The 19,624-nt window shown below is 44.3% G+C and overlaps 1 protein-coding gene and 1 long non-coding RNA gene across 4 annotated transcripts in view; one reads left to right on the top strand and one right to left on the bottom strand.

The window, feature by feature from the left end:
* The window catches only part of LOC130539667 (uncharacterized), a 173,294-nt gene extending 167,923 nt beyond the window's left edge, over positions 1-5,371 (bottom strand). For all 3 annotated transcript variants that reach the window (XR_008954191.1, XR_008954193.1, XR_008954192.1), the window contains exons 1-2: positions 5,112-5,371; positions 4,706-4,830 (exon numbers count right to left, since the gene is read on the bottom strand). This is a non-coding gene — a long non-coding RNA (uncharacterized LOC130539667). The remainder of the gene's footprint in view (positions 1-4,705; positions 4,831-5,111) is intronic.
* Positions 4,806-19,624, top strand: part of myt1lb (myelin transcription factor 1-like, b) — a 114,624-nt gene continuing 99,805 nt past the window's right edge. The window contains 1 exon segment of the mRNA XM_057058135.1: positions 4,806-5,286. Within this exon segment, the coding sequence (XP_056914115.1) occupies positions 5,267-5,286 (20 nt within the window). The 5' untranslated portion in view covers positions 4,806-5,266.

The raw sequence follows: 19,624 nt of genomic DNA, 5'->3' as shown, positions 1-19,624 counted from the left end.
TTTGTGCATGCTCTGTTCATGCATGACACATTTGTTATCTCATTTTAAAGCTGTATTTCTCTCAAAACCCCTACCCCCAAGATTTCTGTCTTTCAATCGCTCTCTCTGCTGTAAAAGTATATTGAAGCTTTTTATTTCTCCTCCCTCTGACTCCCTGAGCACCTGCAATGCAACCCCCCCATATGCTTCTTTTTTCTCCCGCCACTTTTATTTCTCTTCTTCTGCTCACTCCACCTGCTCATCTCCCTTAGTCCCACTAAACAACAAGACTTCACCTTCTCCCACACTATACTCACTATAGTCTTACACTATAGTCCCAAAACACACTGGTTTTCCTGCTCTGTTTTCATTCTTTATTTTCTCTCTGCAGCATCAACACATGCAACCTCCTGCTGCCTTCATCCATCCTGTGGCACCAGGCTTCCAACCTTTCTTTCACACATTCTTTGTATTCCATCACAAACTTCCTTCTGCGTTTCCTTACAAAATAAGTTCTGTTTGGACTTTGCAAATATTTTGCAAGCCCACTTACTTGCAAGCAAATTTCCTATGCCTTTTTCATGCATATTTAAAATGTATTTTTGAATTATATTACTGTAAATCCCAGTAACCTATATTTCAGCAATATGGAATAATCCAATTAGACATAAAAGCTATATTGGGGCAAATCAGTTCTCAACAGGAAACTAGGAAAGATGCTTAAGTTAAGAATGCTCAAAAATGGAAGTGCTAATATTTCTTTATTGTGACTAAAATTGGGACCAATCACATGCCTCCCTTAGGATCCTGCATGCTGGATAAGTATCTGCACATATAGAGAAATACCGTATTTATAATACCGACTATAAGGCGCACCTAAAACACTGAGATTTTCTCAAAAATTGACAGTGCGCCATATAATATGGAGCGCCTTGTGTGTGGACTGAGTTCCAAAATCTGCTGTGCGCCTTTGGTGGGCGCACTACGGTAAACGAACCGGAACCGGTCGGTGAGTCCGATTCAGATGATTAAGAAGAGGAATTCGGGATGTTGGACATTGAAATAGTGCAGCTGTTTAATTCAGATACAGAAAACTTTGATGGTTTTGTGGTGGAAGAATGAATATTTTGTTCAATAAATGTGTCGAAACTCACTGTTTTACTTCCGTTGTCATTTTTTACTGTATGTTTTCAGCATGCGCCTAATAATACGGTGCGCCTTATGTATGTTTTAAATACAGAAATAGCACCCATAACTGAGACTGCGCCTTTTAATACAGTGCGCCTTATGGTCGTGAAAATACGGTATGTACAAATATCTCCAACTAATAATAAAACATTTCCAATTCATAATTTTAAAGCGTCATCAACATTTTTACAAACCATGTTAATGCTACTGCAATCAGCCAGCAGCTTGACCAATATACACAATGCCTCTTTCCCAAAAGGCAACTGGAATGGTCTCCAAGTTTTTGCTCATCACAGTGCATTTGCATGCTTTCTTGTCCTTTCCATTTTCTCCTACAGTCTTAAGACATCATCATGGTTTATTTCGAGTCCCTGGTGAGTAATATCCAGTAACATGGATAGTTGGATTGGTTCTTAGGTGTGGTGTAATGAATGTATATCACAGCTGTATCGTTATGCATGATATCACTCTGTGTCTGAGCAACAACAAACTCCTGTCTTAAGTATGGCTAACTCAACTGATGGTTTTTACAAGAGCATAAGTAGAGTGCTTTCTAGATTGGTTTGAGGATAACAGTGTGTTGATGGAGGCGATGGCTAATCTGCACTTCAGCAACGTTATAAGAGATGATCCTGCCATAAAAGCTATGATTTATTTGGCTACGGACCTAGCATCTAGGTCATTTCCGGGGCCAAAATGCCTGACCCTTTCACAGTGCCAAAAAAAAAAACGTGTTGCGGGACGCAGGGACGTTCACTATTTTTTTGGATTGTGAAAGGGGTAACCTTTTCAGATTAACTTCTGAAAATCTACTACAAGATGTGAGTGGAACTCTATTGACAATTGCCACTGGCACAATCACCAAAGGAAGCAGACTGATATAGTAAAGTACAGCATCATTGGTAGCATATCGCCGATGGTAAATGGCTGGAAGCCTCTAAAGCAAGAACCAGTCACCATCACCGAAACAGATGTCCAGGAAAGAGGCTCATGAATGAACAGCTGGGATAATGTACACATACTGGCTGATGCTGCTGCCCTGTAGCTGCCTAGGTATGTGGCTACCTGTCTCAATACCTGAATGGGGCACATAAAGAAATCAATAGGGACACAAGTACTACATAACTATATATGAATTCATACAACTCAATTCCACATTTGTGGATCTTTGAGTGCTTGGAGCTGTCCAAGATCAACAGGACTGAAGGAAGAGCCTTCATACAAAATTCCATATGGCTGTGTACGACAAACCTAGAGCCCAATTTTAGGCTCATTGTACAAAAATCAAGTTAAAATAGTGTATGGTGTGTATAGTGTAAATCAAGGTGATGCTCTGCCCCACTGCTGATATTGACTACAAAGTGGGGCAACCAGCTGCCACCTCCTATACATGGATGACATTAAGCTGCATGCCAAGTATGAGCAAGACACCGACTTGCACTGTACATTTACAGTCGCAGATGAATCAAGCTATGCTCAAAATTTGACTTTGACATCTCACTGGAATTTGGTTCTTCTCCCCGTTTACATGCAGTGGAGAAAATGTAATAACCAAAAGCAAAATGTCCTTCTTCTTAACAATAGGTGGCAATATGTGTCCTTTCTGGAGAAAGAAAGATCATATTAACCTGTTGTTCCTGTTGTTACATAATAAATAACTGTCAAAAGGCAGATTAGTTTTGTATGTAATGCACACATTACTTATTATGCTTATAACATGCACACTATCCCTCATGGTCATGGCATTTTTGAGAGATGTTCGTTTTGTTTTGGGGGTCGTATGCCAGTGTGGGCGTTGCAGAGTACTGACTGGAAATATGGCTGACCCACACTGCAGGATCCACACCAATGAAGTCAGAATATCATTCTGTCTCAACATGTTTGGGCAACAGTGGCTGCAATAGGGAGCATAGGGAGTCAGCTTACCAGATGAAAACAATGCAGATATCTAGGACAGCTACAAGTACCCTGCGATTGTTCAGGCAAATGGGACCCTTGAGGAGGCTACTAGGATGTCGGCCCCAGCCAAATATCTCCATAGACTAAGGCAATACACATTTCCACCTCAAGTCAAGCACCCTGAAGTTGTACACCAAGCCGAAAGAGGGAAGCCAAGGTGACCACCAGAGCAACTAGCCAGGTGGATAAGATATGTCAGTACAGAAAGGTTACCCTTGGAGACTAGGTGCTAAATGATTACCTCTGGTAGCAGAAACCAGATGAAGAAGAACAGTTGGAACCGACATGGGAAGACAAGCCCCTACAAAGCACGTGCCATTGCCATGTTGAGGAAGTGGCTATCCTACCAATGGCTAAAAAGGCCTCAACTGAAAGATAGCACCAGGTTAGAACCAAGGTGCAGGATGTGATAGATCGTGACTTCTATCGTTCTTGTACTCATTCTTGTGCAAGAGCAATAGAAGTTGAGAATGCAGGATGTGCACAAAGAAGCCCCTAAAACAATCTAGCACATAACAGCAGGGTGTAAGTTTGTAGAAGGTAAAGCATACATGGACTGTCAGAACCAAGGAGCTTGCATAGTGTAAAAAATACATCTGTGCCAAGTTTGGACTGGAAATTCTAAGATCAAAGTGGGACACACCTCCAAAGGTTGTGAAGAATGACCATGCTGAGATCCTATGGGACACTGGCTGACTAACAGGTGATGATGAACCAGCCAGACATTGAGGCAGAGGAAAAAGTAGACAAGAAGGCTGTAGTGATAGATGTGGAAGACTTTAACACCAATAACCGGAAGAAGAAATACAAGAAACTGAAGAGGATGTGAGGAGTGCACTTGGGGCTGTGACCAGAAGAATGCAGTGCTGGAAAAAGACCCCATATCTGTCTGTCTGTCTGTCCGTCCGTCCGTCCGTCCGTCCGTTTAGCTATCTATATACAATATTCCATTCCATATATGTCACCATCCCCACAAACATCACTTTTGTTATCATGCTCTGCCTTAGTTGTTCGATGGAGATTGTTTGGTTAATTAATTGTACTTGATTGGCGTTATCATTACTAAATCATGCTGGAAGGCAACCTACCAGGGCATGTAGAATGCCTTTCTCTTCTGGTGGTGACATTATTTCAAAGAGCTTAGAGTCAGTAAACTGTTGCCATGTAACTAGTCATTAATGTACGTCTTTATATGTTGAAGCCGTTTTAAAAATTGGCTACTTTTTTATATTAAATATTAAAAATAATCAATAGGAAACTAATGATCGATTGGGTTTTGAAACTGCAAAATTCACAAAATATACAAGAGAACAATAAATATATATACATAAACTGCAAAGAACACTGAACATTTTAGACTGTTAGAAGAAACAAGTCATTTTTGATTTAAATTAATTAAAGTTCACATTAAAATTATTATGTTCATTCGTCAATAATAATGAATTTAGTAAGAATTGAATTCATGAGTTGAGCTTCTCTGAATAATCACGTTAACAATGCATTCTAAAATATCAACTACTGATTATTTGTGTTGTATTTGAGCCAGAAATTTTGCAAAATGCATTTGAAACAAACATACTGCACATGTTCCGAGTGGTTTACTGACCACCCCCATCCCTCTTCTGTTTCTCCTCTCCCTTTCTCTTTCCTCCTCTCTCTTCACCCAGGGGAAGAGCAGAGTGTGGGAGCAGACAGTCTGCAGACCTGAATAAATGTATAAGAACGAAAAGAGAAAGGGAGGGTACATTATTGGGATGAGACAGAGAGACTTTGAGGACATACATGCAGAGCTTGCATGGAGAGATATAGAGAATACAGGGAGAGAAATCGAGGTAGAGAGAGGGAGGGAGAGAGAGAGAGAGAGGGGGGAGGTAACCAGTTCAGCTTATAGATGTGAATAAGCAGAGGGAGAATTTTCCCTGCCCTTCCCCACACAAACACATACTCATACACACTTCCAGCCTCTCATTCTAACAGACACTTACATACACGCAGGCACAGTTGCTGTTGGGTATTCCAGTCAGCTTTGGCAATCATCTTCTTTGTTGTTTTTGCTTTTGGTTAGTCTCAGCGGCAGCACAGCGTGTGTCTGTATTGCTTGGGTGTGTATGTGTGGTGTCTGCGAGCCACTGCGCGAAGGATGCCACTAGCGGTAGCCGGGTAAGTCAGATCCTTCCTTCCTTGCCTTTTCCCTCTGCATCTGTGTCTTTCTCTCTGATTTGTAGTCTTTCCATTGTGACATCTCTTTCTCTCCATCTCTTGTTCTTTCTCCCTGTCTGTCTCTCTGTATGTTTATGAGCTCATTCTGGGTGCTGTCTCTCTCCCACGGCTTCTTTCTTGTGTGTTACGCCATCTCGTCTTGCCTTCTCTCTCTCTCTTTCTCTCTGCCTGTCTGTCTGTCTGCCTGTCTGCCTGTCTGTCTGCCTGTCTGTCTCTCTGTCTGTCTGTCTGTCTGACCAGCCCACGTCACATTGGTTTGTCCTGATTTTACATTAGGATCCGGGCCCATTGGTCGCCTGTCTTCCAACCTATTATCTCCACTCTACCATCGCTCTGTCATCCTTTCATTCCCACTGGTCTCTCTCTCTCTCAAGTCAGGGAAATGATTTGCATGCAAGATGAGAGTGGAACTTTGCAGTGAGAGTAGTGAAGTGAACAGGAAGAAATTATAATAGAAAAGGGCTGGAAAACGTTCGGATATATATTAGTGGAAGAAAAGTTTCAGGACATCCCTACAGCTGGTAGGTTTGGAATTTTTTTGTGTTTGTTTATTGTCTTTGTTTTTTATGTAGTTTTGTGAAGTCAGTACTTTCTAAATCTCTTTTTTTTAAAGAGCAGTGTTCATGTAAGGTAGTGAAATTACAATATTTACATAACCCTTGTTTGTGTCTTGGTAATGTCAACATATCTTGATAATGTTGCAAGTGCATTTAGCTTACTGACATATTTGTGTTATTGTTATTGGTGTCAGCAACATATATTTACACATTTAGCAGACACAGTGGTTGCAATAGATTCAGAGTGATGGAAAGGGGAGAATCAGAAGTTGGAAGCAAGGTCAGATTTCAGACTTGAACACTTGAGCTCCTTTATTAGATTGTACATGTGTGAGGACTGAGACATACTTGCGCTTTGCACTGGTTCAGTTTAGATTTCCTCCAACCCACCGTATTTTCTCATTTGCTAGTAGGCAAAGACAATGCAGATGTATGTTCGGTGGGTGGAATATACTGCATGCAGAAGCAGAAAGAAGATGTGGTGCAATATGTTGTGTCCTATTGAGACAATTGGTTGTGTGTACAGTCCCTATCCCAAAGTTGTGTTTTGGGGGGTTTTTTGCAAATAAAAAAATGTTCCAGACAAATGGTGGCATCACAGGATACTGTCAGGGTTGCTGAGGTGATAACAGGAACAGGATCTTCATAACTTTAAATCACCTTGTGGCTTTTCTTTGTATCATAATATCAAATTTGGATGTTGTCAGTTATACATACATCACATAAATTCTATCAACTCCTGAAATAAGAGAGTATTGACAGGTGGTGGGTGTAGGTGGTGATATTGTTCCCATCCTTGATTTGTCAATTATCAGAGAAGTAAATGTGTATAAATTATTTGTAATATTGAAATAAATTGCTGACAATGGATCATATATCTCTTCTTTCTCTCAGAAAAAAAATAGGTCAAAATAAATTATCTGGGTTACAAGTTGGGCCTGCAATCTGCTGTCTATAATGCTTTGACTACATTTGTATTTCTCATATTGTCCCTTTTAAAGACAGATCTTATATAGTGTGCAATGATTCAGAGATGAATATATTATGCAGCTTGAATAAAATATAACAGAAACCTCTTCCTTTGAGCGTGGAGCCTGGATAACTTAAAACTGCCTTGTGAAATATACCTGATAAAAATGCTAATATAACTATGATAAACATGTTAGATAATATCATGAATAATTATGAAATCGAATATAAAGATGGAGCTTGATGTCCTTCAGTTGCCTATATCTGACATAAACATTTGTCATGTTATAAAACAAGGTTATATGACATAAGAGTAAGTTATATTCTTAGGCATTGAAACCTAGAATATAGTAATATGTTAATAATCTTGCTGATCAGAACAGTCTTGTTCCAGGATGCTGTGTATGCCTGTGCCACCATGATGCCTGATCTGTGTTTCTTGAGTGAAACACAGACAGGGAGCCATCCAAATGTGATTAAATTATAGAGGGATAGCCCGCTACCCAGGACTTACCAAGTACAGTAATGTGGGAACCCCCTCCCATATTTTCTTTCTAATTCTCTCTTTTTTTCACTCACTCCAACATTAGAAGGACCAAGCCCTTTATAACATGACAATGGAATCTGTGCTGGGCAAGAGAAAATTGCATGTTAATGGTTACGTTGAAGATGAACAGTGAGGTCAAAAGAAAAGCACAAGCACGCTCCTGTCATTTGAATGAAATACTCTTGTTTATTCAGGTCTTTTTTATCATTATGATTTCTACAGTATAATTTGAAACCAGGACCAAACAGGAAATAGGCACTAGCGTTTTATAAACCATATATGTATGTAGCTGCATCAAAACAGAAGGTTAATATACCTTTTCATTATTTTTGCAGTATTAAGGAAAAATTTCATAACATACTGTCTCACACATCCAAGTTGGATCATATACAATCAGGATGTCTATAGGTGTACATTAATAATGATTAATAATAATAAACCTCAGTCTCTGAAACCTGCACCTTTTCAGAAATGGACAAGCCAATGTCAAGAATAACATTACTTTAACTCTCACTATTGTATATGCAAAGTATGTTATTTTAAACACAGCATATTCACAATTTGAATTAAATGTATTACAAGATTTGTTCCCATGGTTTTCTAATGAAAAAAAAAAGATAAATCTATGAATCTGTTGTGAATGATCTAGGGTGGCTTAGAATGCCTGTGTAAGAGTTATCCCTGGTTCTAGAGTTCTGTTATGATATAATACTTCGGGAAGAAGTAGCCAGTGAACTCACTATACAGCCCAGCCACTAACCACTGATGACCTCTGCTATGATATGGCTGCTAATGACCCGAGATGCTGCTTTCTGCTCAGTAGATGATGTAGATGCGCAGCAAGGTCCAATCAAAACTGAGGAAAGGCATCAGGGAAACCTGATGAATGTGGCAGTAAATCCAATTTATCAGTAAAAGCAAGAGTTCTAGTACTAGCTCTACCCCCCACCCACCCATCATCACCACCACCACCACCTTCCAGATGAATAGAAAAAGCACTTCTTGTTACATGCTGATGCACTAAGAAGCCCCACCTAATGTGTTGGTGCTGAGGGCAAACAAGGGGAGATGAACTCAGCAACTCAACAAGGCCACGGGAACCTGATGGAGTACCAGGGAAGGAGCTTGAGATGGAGTATTACAAGCATGATGGTGATGAAGTGATTTGAGGGCCACATTGTGGCACATATCAAGGACTCATTCTGGCACATGGTTACATGCGTCCTCATCTGCAGACCAGGCAGTGTGTGACTTGAACCCAGGACCTGACTTAAGAGGTTATCAAGGTGACATTCCAGAAGCTGTGCCTCATGATCTGCATCCACAACAGATGCTGCTGAGATTCAACAGGAAAGCCGTCGTTTCTTTCCCTACATGCTAAATCCCAATCCCAATCGGCACCCATGCTGGAGGACATCTACAAGACTGATTGCATCAAGAGTCTTAATCTATAAAAAGGGATTTATCTCTGTTGTTCTTAGGGTTAGGGTTATGATACAAAGTGAGTGTAGGTTTATGAATATGTGCGTCCCAGCACCTTATCAATAGCTGTTTTAACAAACATAATAGTGTATTCATACGTATGTGTATATAATATAATGTAAGGAAAAATTAAGAGAAGTCATGAAATGAGTTTCAAAATTAGTAAAATTTTAAAAAAGCACAAACTATATACAATTATATTTCTATATTATTTTTCATTTTTAGTTTTTAGAAGATCACACACCTACTTGTTTGCCTTAAATCTGGACATGAGCTTTCTCTGGTGACAAGGCCAATTAAAAAACAATCAGGTATCGCGGAGAATGCTGGTAATGGAAAATCTGCAGCTACAGAGAAAGGAGGGCTGATTAATGGACAGTTTCACCTTGTGGCATAAGTGCTTCCCCCTCAGGCATCCATCACCCAAGGAGACATGGTTCACACGTCAGGCTGCGCTCATGCAGTGGTGATGCTATATTCATGCTGACTAGATGCCAAATACCGAAGAAGATCATGCTGCTTATCAGATGTTATATTTTTGGGGGACTAGTGCTGTTCTATACATCTATGGAACTGACAGTTATGCAATTTAACTGAATATTGTTCTGATCTGAATTATAATGTTGCACGTTTGCACTTAATCGTGTAGCCCATTTTTTATAGTTACTTCAATCAGACTTTATACTTACATTATAGTTATTATTTGTGGCCCTGCTGATATACAGGATCTGGTCTCTTGTCCCTGGATCTAAACTATTTACTCTACACTGAGCCAGTACAGGGATCCAGGGTGTTATTTAGCACCATCCTTCAGTGAGAACAGTACACTGTTGAGACAAATGTAAAGGCAAGGCAAGAGAGAGAACTCCCCTGTGCTAGACTAAAGCATCATGCTAACAAACCATCACAGCTGAGTCTCTTGCTAGCCAATGTGCGCTGTCTGGACAACAGTCTTGACAAATTATGAAACTGCTGTGCCCTTATATTTGAGAGCCTGCTTTCAGTGAGGGTGCCTTTCAACTCATTGGGGAAACCACATTGCTGCTGCCGATAAGACCTAAAGTGGCAGAGCGCAGCTGTACAAATTGTGTGGAGATGTACAGACTGAGCTTAAATGCTGTATGTTGGATGTCAGACTGCTGCTGAATTGCAGACTATTTAAACTCCCGAGGAAATTCAGTTCAGTGTTTGATTTTTAAAATAATTAGTATTAGCTGGTTAAAAAGAAACAGTTTAGTCTGTGAAGGACTGGGCTGGGAAGCTAAGGGTCCTCAATTCAAGCCCTCCAAAACATGTAAGGGTTGCTGGTTGAAGGGAAAGATGCTAGGAGAACGGAACCAAACTCGCCAGCTCATCCAGGTGTGTGCTTTGACCTTCAACCATATGGAGCTGGGATAGGCTCCAGCCCCCCTTTATCCTAAAAGAGATAAAGCGGTCAAGAAAAGCAGCATTAGTTGGCACACTTCATGTCATCTGCATCACCCAGCATCCTAATGCTGCTTTTATCATTGGAGACTTGAACCACTGCAACTTATGGACTAACGTGGGTAGTTTTACAACTAGGCATTTTCTGTTATGGAACATTTTCACTGCTAACCAGACTATAAATGCCTGCAGAGAGTGGGGTGAACAGCCGACAGGATTGTCTGCAGTGATGGATATATCCTACAGAGTCCACAGGTGAGCCTGCAGCATCATCAAAGACTCCTGTTACCCACACAAAGAGCAGGATCTTATGGCTGGAGGAAAGGTTCTATCCACAAACGAATAGTTATCAGATTAATCAACAGATTTTTGGATTATTAATTGGACTCTTAAAAAAATGAAATATGTTAGGAGTGGTTGTATCAGGACCCGAAAGCAGGCAGAACACAGTGGCGTATAGTTCCAAGAAGCTTTATTAAAGTTTGTAGAACTCACACAAGAGGCGTGGAGACCACGACGCGGTGCTTAATCACAACAGGGATCGTTAACTTACGACACCAGAAGTCCATGAAGGATAAAGAAAAGACAATAATCCAAATACGGTTCAAAAGTTGTCCACGGAGGAAACAGTCACACAAAAGTCCAGGAGGGTTCAGCTGGGGTTTTCCAAAACGACAAAACACGCCAACGCTGGCCCACTGTGAGAACAGTCCATAAATAGGAGGCTTGATTACAATAGTCTGCAGGTGCGTCAGTCCCCGGCACCACCTGTGGCTGAGGCATGGCTCCACCACGCCCCCTGCAGGAGAAACCCTGCAAAAGAGTTCCCAGAAACTGGGAACCTGACATTACCCCCCCCTCAAGGGGCGCCTCCTGGCGTCCTTCCAGGCTTCTCCGGGTGGGCACGGTAGAAATCGCGGAGGAGGCTGGTATCTAAGATGAACCGGCGGGGAACCCATGATCGCTCCTCCGGACCATACCCCTCCCAGTCGACTAGGAACTGGAAGCCACGACCTCGTCGGCGGACATCCATGATACTCCGGACCGTATAGGCAGGGCCTCCGTCCACAATGCGGGGAGGAGGTGGAGGGTCAGATGGGGGAACCAGATCCGACTCTGCAACGGGCTTTACTTTGGAAACGTGGAAGGTGGGGTGTATCCTCAACGCTGGGGGAAGCTTCAGGCGGACGGCTGCGGGGTTCACCATCCGATCCACCTCAAAGGGACCCACGAAGCGAGGAGCCAGCTTCCGAGACTCGACCTGGAGTGGCAGGTCCTTGGTGGACAACCAGACCTTCTGACCTGGTTGATAGGAGGGGGCTGGCGTCCGGTGTCGATTGGCCTGCAGCTGGGATCGACGAGAAGTCCGCAGTAGAGCCGAACGGACCTGCCTCCACACCCTCCTGCAACGGCGAATGTTCGCCTGCACTGACGGTACAGCAACCTCCTCCTCCTGCCCCTCGAACAATGGAGGCTGGTAGCCCAGGGAAGCCATGAAGGGAGACAGACCAGTGGAGGCAGAAACCAAGGAGTTGTGGGCATACTCCACCCATGGCAGGTAGGTGCTCCAGGAGGATGGGTCTTGGGCTGCCACACACCTTAGGGCGTCCTCCAGGCTCTGGTTGGTTCTCTCGGCCTGCCCGTTGGCCTGTGGATGGTACCCAGACGTAAGACTGACCGAGGCTCCCAGCGCCGAGCAAAAGGACCTCCAAACCTGTGAGCAGAACTGTGGACCCCGATCCGAAACTATGTCCGTAGGTAATCCGTGGAGGCGGAACACATGCTGGACCAAGAGCTCTCCAGTCTCAGCTGCCGATGGGAGCTTGGGTAGGGGAATAAAGTGGGCCGACTTAGAGAACCGATCGACCACGGTGAGAACGACTTCATGACCCTGGGAAGGAGGGAGGCCAGTGATGAAGTCCACTGCTATATGTGACCACGGTCGTCGAGGAATTTCCAGGGGCTGAAGGAGTCCTGCCGGTGGCTGATGGGAGGCCTTCCCCCTAGAACAAACCGGGCAGGCAGCTATGTAGTCCTTGGTGTCCCGGGCCATGGAGGGCCACCAGAAACGCTGCCGGAGGAAGTGTAACGAGCGGTTGACTCCTGGATGACAGGTTAATCTTGATGAATGGGCCCAGTGCAGCACCTCAGAGCGCACTGCCCCCGGGACGAACAACCGGTTTGGAGGACATCCCCCAGGATCCGGAGCAGATTGCTGGGCCTCGCGGACCCTCTCCTCCACCTGCCAGGATGCAGCCCCCAGGATGCAGGAGAGGGGTAATATGGGGTCCGGGTCCATCTCACCAGGCTCGGAGGCAAACTGACGGGAAAGGGCGTCAGGTTTCAGGTTACGTGATCCAGGGCGGTAAGTAAGAGTGAACCGAAACCTCCCTAAGAATAGAGCCCACCGAGCCTGCCGGGAATTAAGTCTCTTGGCGTTTCGGAGGTACGTGAGGTTCTTGTGGTCTGTCCATACGATAAATGGCTGAGTGGCGCCCTCCAGCCAATGCCTCCACTCCTGGAGCGCCAGGACCACGGCCAGGAGCTCCTTATTTCCCACGTCATAATTCCGTTCTGCGGGTGAGAGCCGGTGACTAAAAAAGGCACACGGATGGAGCTTCTGGTCCTCCCCGCTCCTTTGGGACAGGACGGCCCCAACTCCCACATCTGAAGCGTCCACCTCAACCACGAACTGCCGACTGGGGTCGGGGTGAGTGAGAATAGGTGATGATGAGAACAGGACCTTCAGTCTGTCGAAAGCAGTTTCGGCCTCGGGAGTCCAACGGAAGCTAAGTAGGGTGGAAGTGAGTCTGGTGAGCGGGGCGGCCACCTTGCTGTAGTCGCGGATGAAGCGACGGTAGAAATTAGCGAAGCCCAGGAACTGCTGCAACTGCCTACGGGAGGAAGGAGTTGGCCATTCCATTACCGCCCTCACCTTGGCTGGGTCTGGGGAAAGCTGTCCCCGCGCCACCACGAAGCCCAGGAAAGAGATGGAGGTGGTGTGGAAGTCGCATTTCTCCGCTTTAACAAAAAGTCGGTTCTCCAGGAGCCGTTGGAGAACGAGCCGGACATGCTGGACATGCTCCTCCTCAGACTCAGAAAAGATCAGGATGTCATCCAGGTACACGAAGATGAACTTATTTAACATGTCCCGGAGCACGTCGTTGATAAGGGCCTGAAACACAGCGGGGGCGTTGGTGAGTCCAAACGGCATCACCAGATACTCAAAATGGCCCAAAGGGGTGTTGAAGGCTGTTTTCCACTCATCCCCTTCTCGAATCCGCACAAGATGGTATGCGCTCCGAAGGTCTAATTTAGAAAAAACCTGGGCCCGGTGTAGAGGAGCGAAGGCCGCGTCGAGGAGGGGCAGTGGATATTTATTCTTGATTGTGATTTCATTCAGGGACCGATAATCAATACAGGGGCGCAGGGTTCCATCCTTCTTCTGCACAAAGAAAAAACCAGCACCAACTGGAGAAGAGGAGGGTCTGATCAGGCCAGAAGCTAGGGACTCTCCAATATAATTCTCCATTGCCTCCCGTTCCGCCCTGGAGAGGTTGTAGAGTCGGCTCGATGGTAACGTGGCCCCGGGGAGGAGATCGATGGCACAGTCATACGGCCGATGGGGCGGAAGGGAGAGCGCCCGCTGCTTGCAGAAGACCTCACCTAGGTCATGGTACTCCCTCGGAACCTGGGACAGATCGGGAATCTCCTGGGCAGGTGCCGACGTCCCTGACAAGGAGGTGACCGCCGAACGCAAACAGTTGGTGTGGCAGTTAACGCTCCAGCTCACCAGCCTCCCGGTTGGCCAGTCAAACTGAGGGTTGTGTAGGGCCAGCCACGGGGACCCGAGAACTCCAGGGGATGAGGAGGAGCGGATGAGGAAGAAGTGGATCTGTTCCCGATGATTACCAGAAATGATGAGGGTGATTGCCTGGGTCCGGTGGGTAATCCTAGCCAGAACCTCTCCGTCGAGACCCAGAATGGTCTTCGGTTCGGGCAGCGTCTCGAGGGGAAGGCGAGCCTGCCGGGCCAGGTCCTGGCTAATGAAGTTGCCGTCTGCACCCGAATCCACCAGGAAGGTAGTTGGCACCGACTCCTGCCCCCAAAGGAGCGTGCCGGAGAGGGTTAGACGGACAGGGGGTGAGCAGGAAGAGGATCCGCTCGCCAGCACTCCTGCCGGCGTTGACGAGCTTAATCTTTTGGCCGCACCGGGCAGTCGTCGAGGAAGTGGCCTGCGTGGCCACAATAGGCGCACAACCCAGCTGAGCGCCGGCGCCGACGTTCCAACTGGGTCAGACGTGTTCGCCCCAACTGCATTGGCTCACAGGTTGAAGCCTCAGGCGCTGGGACAGGGACGAAGGCAGACGAGTCCCCGGAAGTCTCCCTCGGCCTGAAGAACCTCCCAGAAGCTCTCACCGTCCGCTCGCTCGTCCTCTGCCGGCGTCGCTCCCGAAGTCGATTGTCCAATCGAGTAGCCAGACCGATGAGTGCCTCCAAGGTCTCCGGCTGCTCCCTCGCTGCTAACTCGTCCTTCAGCTCGTCGGAAAGCCCCTGTGTAAAAACTCCCCGAAGCGCCGCGTCGTTCCAGCCGCTTCGGGCAGCAAGGACACGGAACTGAATTGAATAGTCAGCGACAGAGCTGGGACCCTGGCGCAGGGACAGAATTTGGGAAGACGCTTCGCTGCTCTGAATGGGATGATCAAAAACCCGTCTCAATTCGGCCGTAAAAACCGGAAAACTAGAGGACGCGGGGGTCTGGTTCTCCAATACGGCTGTGGCCCATTGCGCCGCTCTCCCAGAGAGTAGGTTCACCATGAAGGCAATCTTTGCCCTGTCGCTGGGGTAGGTGAGGGGTTGGAGATCAAAAACCAGCGAGCACTGGAGCAAGAATGAGGCACACGCACCTGCCTCACCGGAATATCGCTCCGGGATAGGAACGTGGGGCTCCCGTGGTGCAGCCAAGAACGGCTGTGACGCGACTCTCGGCGCCTCCGCGGGAGTCGGAGGCGGAACCAGCTCCGCTCGTCCCGAGGCAAGCAGGGCCGTCACGCTGGCGTTAAGAGTCTGGAGGGAGGACCAGATGTCGGTGAGGAGCTGGTCGTGTTGACCCAGCAACCTTCCCTGAGCCTCCAATGTACGGCGCACTGCGTCCTGATCCGCCGGATCCATGTTGGTTGGCGTGTAATGTTAGGAGTGGTTGTATCAGGACCCGAAAGCAGGCAGAACACAGTGGCGTATAGTTCCAAGAAGCTTTATTAAAGTTTGTAGAACTCACACAAGAGGCGTGGAGACCACGACGCGGTGCTTAATCACAACAGGGATCGTTAACTTACGACACCAGAAGTCCATGAAGGATAAAGAAAAGACAATAATCCAAATACGGTTCAAAAGTTGTCCACGGAGGAAACAGTCACACAAAAGTCCAGGAGGGTTCAGCTGGGGTTTTCCAAAACGACAAAACACGCCAACGCTGGCCCACTGTGAGAACAGTCCATAAATAGGAGGCTTGATTACAATAGTCTGCAGGTGCGTCAGTCCCCGGCACCACCTGTGGCTGAGGCATGGCTCCACCACGCCCCCTGCAGGAGAAACCCTGCAAAAGAGTTCCCAGAAACTGGGAACCTGACAAAATATACTTTTTAAATTTACTGTATGTTGATAAATTACTCCTTGATCATTCTTAGTTTTAAAGACAAACGCCCTAATCAGTATTTAAAACATTTGAAAATAACGCTCCTGCGATTTAGATCAATTGTATTCGAGATTTTCAAATGATGTACATACATTTTGCTCCTCGTAGGACTGACTGTAGTCTCTTCTCCCCCTGGCATATCACATTCAGAAGAAAAAAGTTAAATGGTGTGAGTGTTCCATTTCAAGAGCTTCTGTGACCTACTTCACACAGTCAGACAGCTAGTTGTAAATATGAATTTTATAACCTGGTTTGGCCTTCTCAAATTAGAGGCACAACTGAGCTTTGGAACATATCGCAGGGAAGCCGAGAAAAGGAGAGGCAGAGAGCTGTTGGAGGCACGGGTTGTTTTGTCCTAGAAAAACAACAAACATCACTTCCATCATTGTCATCTTATGCCTCTCACTAGACCATCTATATAGTTTTTTTTAACAATTATTTTCTTCAATTGCTTGGCATCATGGATGCAACGATGACTAGTTACTAGTTCAGTTAGGTAAACGTTCAGTCATGCTGTCTGAGGAACAGTGGTGGCATGTAACCACTGTTGGCTGTCCTAATATTTCGAGATATACTGGGGGGGGTCACAGCCCCAAGTTCTCCAATAATTTTAATACATTCTAAAATACTAATTTTATACATTCTTTAGTAAAACTGTATGTAAAAACTATACTACTAACTATACTACTGCCTTCAGCTCTGCTTTTATAAAGGCTCATTGCATAATAGTAGTGTTGCAACTATTTTTGATTAATGGTTTAATATTTGCATGGACACACAAAGTGTTTTTAATGCAGAGAAATTTTGAAGATTGTCACTACATAAATCCCATCCAGTGTGTGAGGTATAACACAAATTAAGTATTGATGAATTGCTGTAATGTATTGAAGCACCAAACTAACTTGAACTTTAAAATATTGTGCTGATTACTAAAAATCATCAAAAGCTTGTCAGAATCAGAATCACGTTGGAGACATTAAGGTAATTTCTCAACATGAAGGAGAAGCAAGAGGATACACAGGAATAGTCAAATAAAGAAAACAATAAGATAATGGAAGCTGACAAAATTTAAACAGGACTAAACCTTCAGAAAATCACTATAAATGTACACAAATTCAAATACTACAAAACTGGTCAGTAAAACTGATATTACACCTAGTACCATAATTATATGTATTTTTTTTATTGATATTCCATATTCCATAATTTAGTTAAAGCATTGATTCAATTCAGGAATATCCAGGTTTTTTTTGTTTATGTTCCAGATTTCCATCAACTTGTAAATTCCATTAAAAGACAGTGTGTCATAAGAATAAATTATATGACTTTGGGTTGCTATATAATTTTTCATCATAATTTTTCAATTAAATTCTTACCAGTTTGCATCTAACATCTTTTTAATCTAGACTTTTTTAGTGCTCAGAATAAACCAATTTCCTAATTAGTAAGTTGCAGACTGCTATCTTCTCATGTCTGACATAGTATGATGGATCGCCTCTTTCTTCAGCATTTGGCCACAGAAAGATCTAGAGAACCTGACAGAGAGATAGAGAGTGTGCAGGCCATTCACATACTGCACACACTGAACCATCCTGTGGGTTACTGAGACAAAGTGACATCACTCTTCAAACTAGGGCAAATCCACCTGCTACTGTAAGACTGCTCAGACAACTCTGAAAGTCCAAACAAGAAACCTCTAGTCTTCCTACTGACTTACACGTACACACGTACACACACACACACACACACACACGTACACACACACACACACACACACACACACACACACACACACACACACACACACAGACCCATTGATGTGTCTGTGTTTCTTTGTTGTTTTAGATCATCTATTTCTTACAATAACCAACAATAGTTCAAATTGCTCTGTTTTGATAATATAGGAAAATCATGGAATGAATGGATAGGTAGAGAGCTGGTTATCTCAAACCTCTGGTAGAGGCTGAAGCAAAAACATTTCTATATTTTAAAAAAGACCCATACTTATAATATTTAAAATGAACATCCTCACACACTAAGAACGTCAACTGTAAAAATGACTATGTCATCTGGAAATAGCGTGGTTTCCTGATACAGAACAGCTTATCAGATAAATTGTTATGTGTGCTCATACCTGTACTATGTAATGTGACTCTTTTTGAAATCAGTCATTTTATGTCATTTAAGACACTTCTCCTGGCTATAGACATACTTCTCCAGTATGTGTCACTGTGTACGCTCCTGTCACATCTGCAGTTCTTCATGCTGATGCTATCCTGGTCTAATAGGATCTCACTCATCCTTGTAGATAATGCGTCTGCATTATCGAGGAGATGAGGGTGTAAATTTTGCCCTTATACTTTCAGCAGGTTAATGAGGGAGATAGATCAGTGACATTTAATGTTGGAGCCCCCCATCAACTACACCCCACATTTTTAATAAACCACAGCTTGTAAGTCAACATAGGTGCAGCCAGACACTGCCAGCCGGACACTGTCCGGCTTCACCCACTACTAAATGCTGGAGGACTTGATGTTTGAGACTCAATTTTCCTCTCGATAGCCAGGATCTACAGTATTTGGATCAAACTTCACTCCTTAAATCCTATTGTCCCTATTCGCCTCTACTCTGCTAAGCCATTTTGTTCATTTCACTCCTACTTTCAGCCACGGATAGAAAATGCTTCACATTTTAGTTATTTATTTTTTCTCATGCCCTTCTACTGAAAGAAGGTGCTGCCCTGCTCTTGTAAATGACCTAATTTTCTTGCTCAGCTCAACATTTTCTGATGTGAGCTGTACCAAAATAGCATGGCTACAGTGGGGCACATTCATTTTCATCTTACGTAACAGGGAACAAACATTTCTCTTTAATCGTTCCCTGTCTTAACTCGGTGGCAAGGTGGCTCAAACTCTAATAGACCGAATGGCAACTTCCACATCACTGGCAGTGATTTGGTCAAGTCATTTCAGTAATATTTTTTTCCTCCCAGTTTGTGGTCTTTTAAATGTCTGATTTAAATTAGAACAAAGAACATAGGAGTGTGGGCTGAAATTAAAAATGTGATTTGGGGAGAAAGTATTTATTAGACATAACCTATATTAAGATATGGAATGTTCATTTTATTCTCCTGCATATATATATACACTGTTTCTATTGAAAGCTTTTTTATTTCAAGCTCTGCATAATAATCATGACATCACAATGACACAGGATGCAGAGAAGAGTAGGTTCCAAATATCAATGAACTGCCACTGAATGGAGACAATGAGGAGCATGGGGTTTAGACAGAAATCATTTTTTACAGTGGCTGTAGCACTGCACAGGGTCCATAGGCTCACAATGCCAATGTAGAGTGATGACTACAGATGGAAGTTGTGATTTTTTGATCAGCAAAGTTTTTTTGGTGGGGGTTTGTAGCAACTGGACTCAACTGCTTAGAGGCGTGTTTGTGTATGTGTGGCCATGTGCATGTTTGTGTGTGTGTGTGTGAGAGAGAGAGTGAGATAATTTGGCTTGGTGTAGGCGGCTATTGTTTGTATGCTTCTCCAAGTGAGTCAGTCCATCTGCTTGCATATGAAGTCATCCCATGTGCTTCCTTGA

This window comes from Takifugu flavidus, chromosome 16 (genome assembly GCF_003711565.1).
Source record: "Takifugu flavidus isolate HTHZ2018 chromosome 16, ASM371156v2, whole genome shotgun sequence".
In the NCBI taxonomy this organism is placed as follows: domain Eukaryota; kingdom Metazoa; phylum Chordata; class Actinopteri; order Tetraodontiformes; family Tetraodontidae; genus Takifugu; species Takifugu flavidus.
Note: the sequence above shows the minus strand (reverse complement) of the source record. Positions and strands in the feature narration are given on the sequence as shown.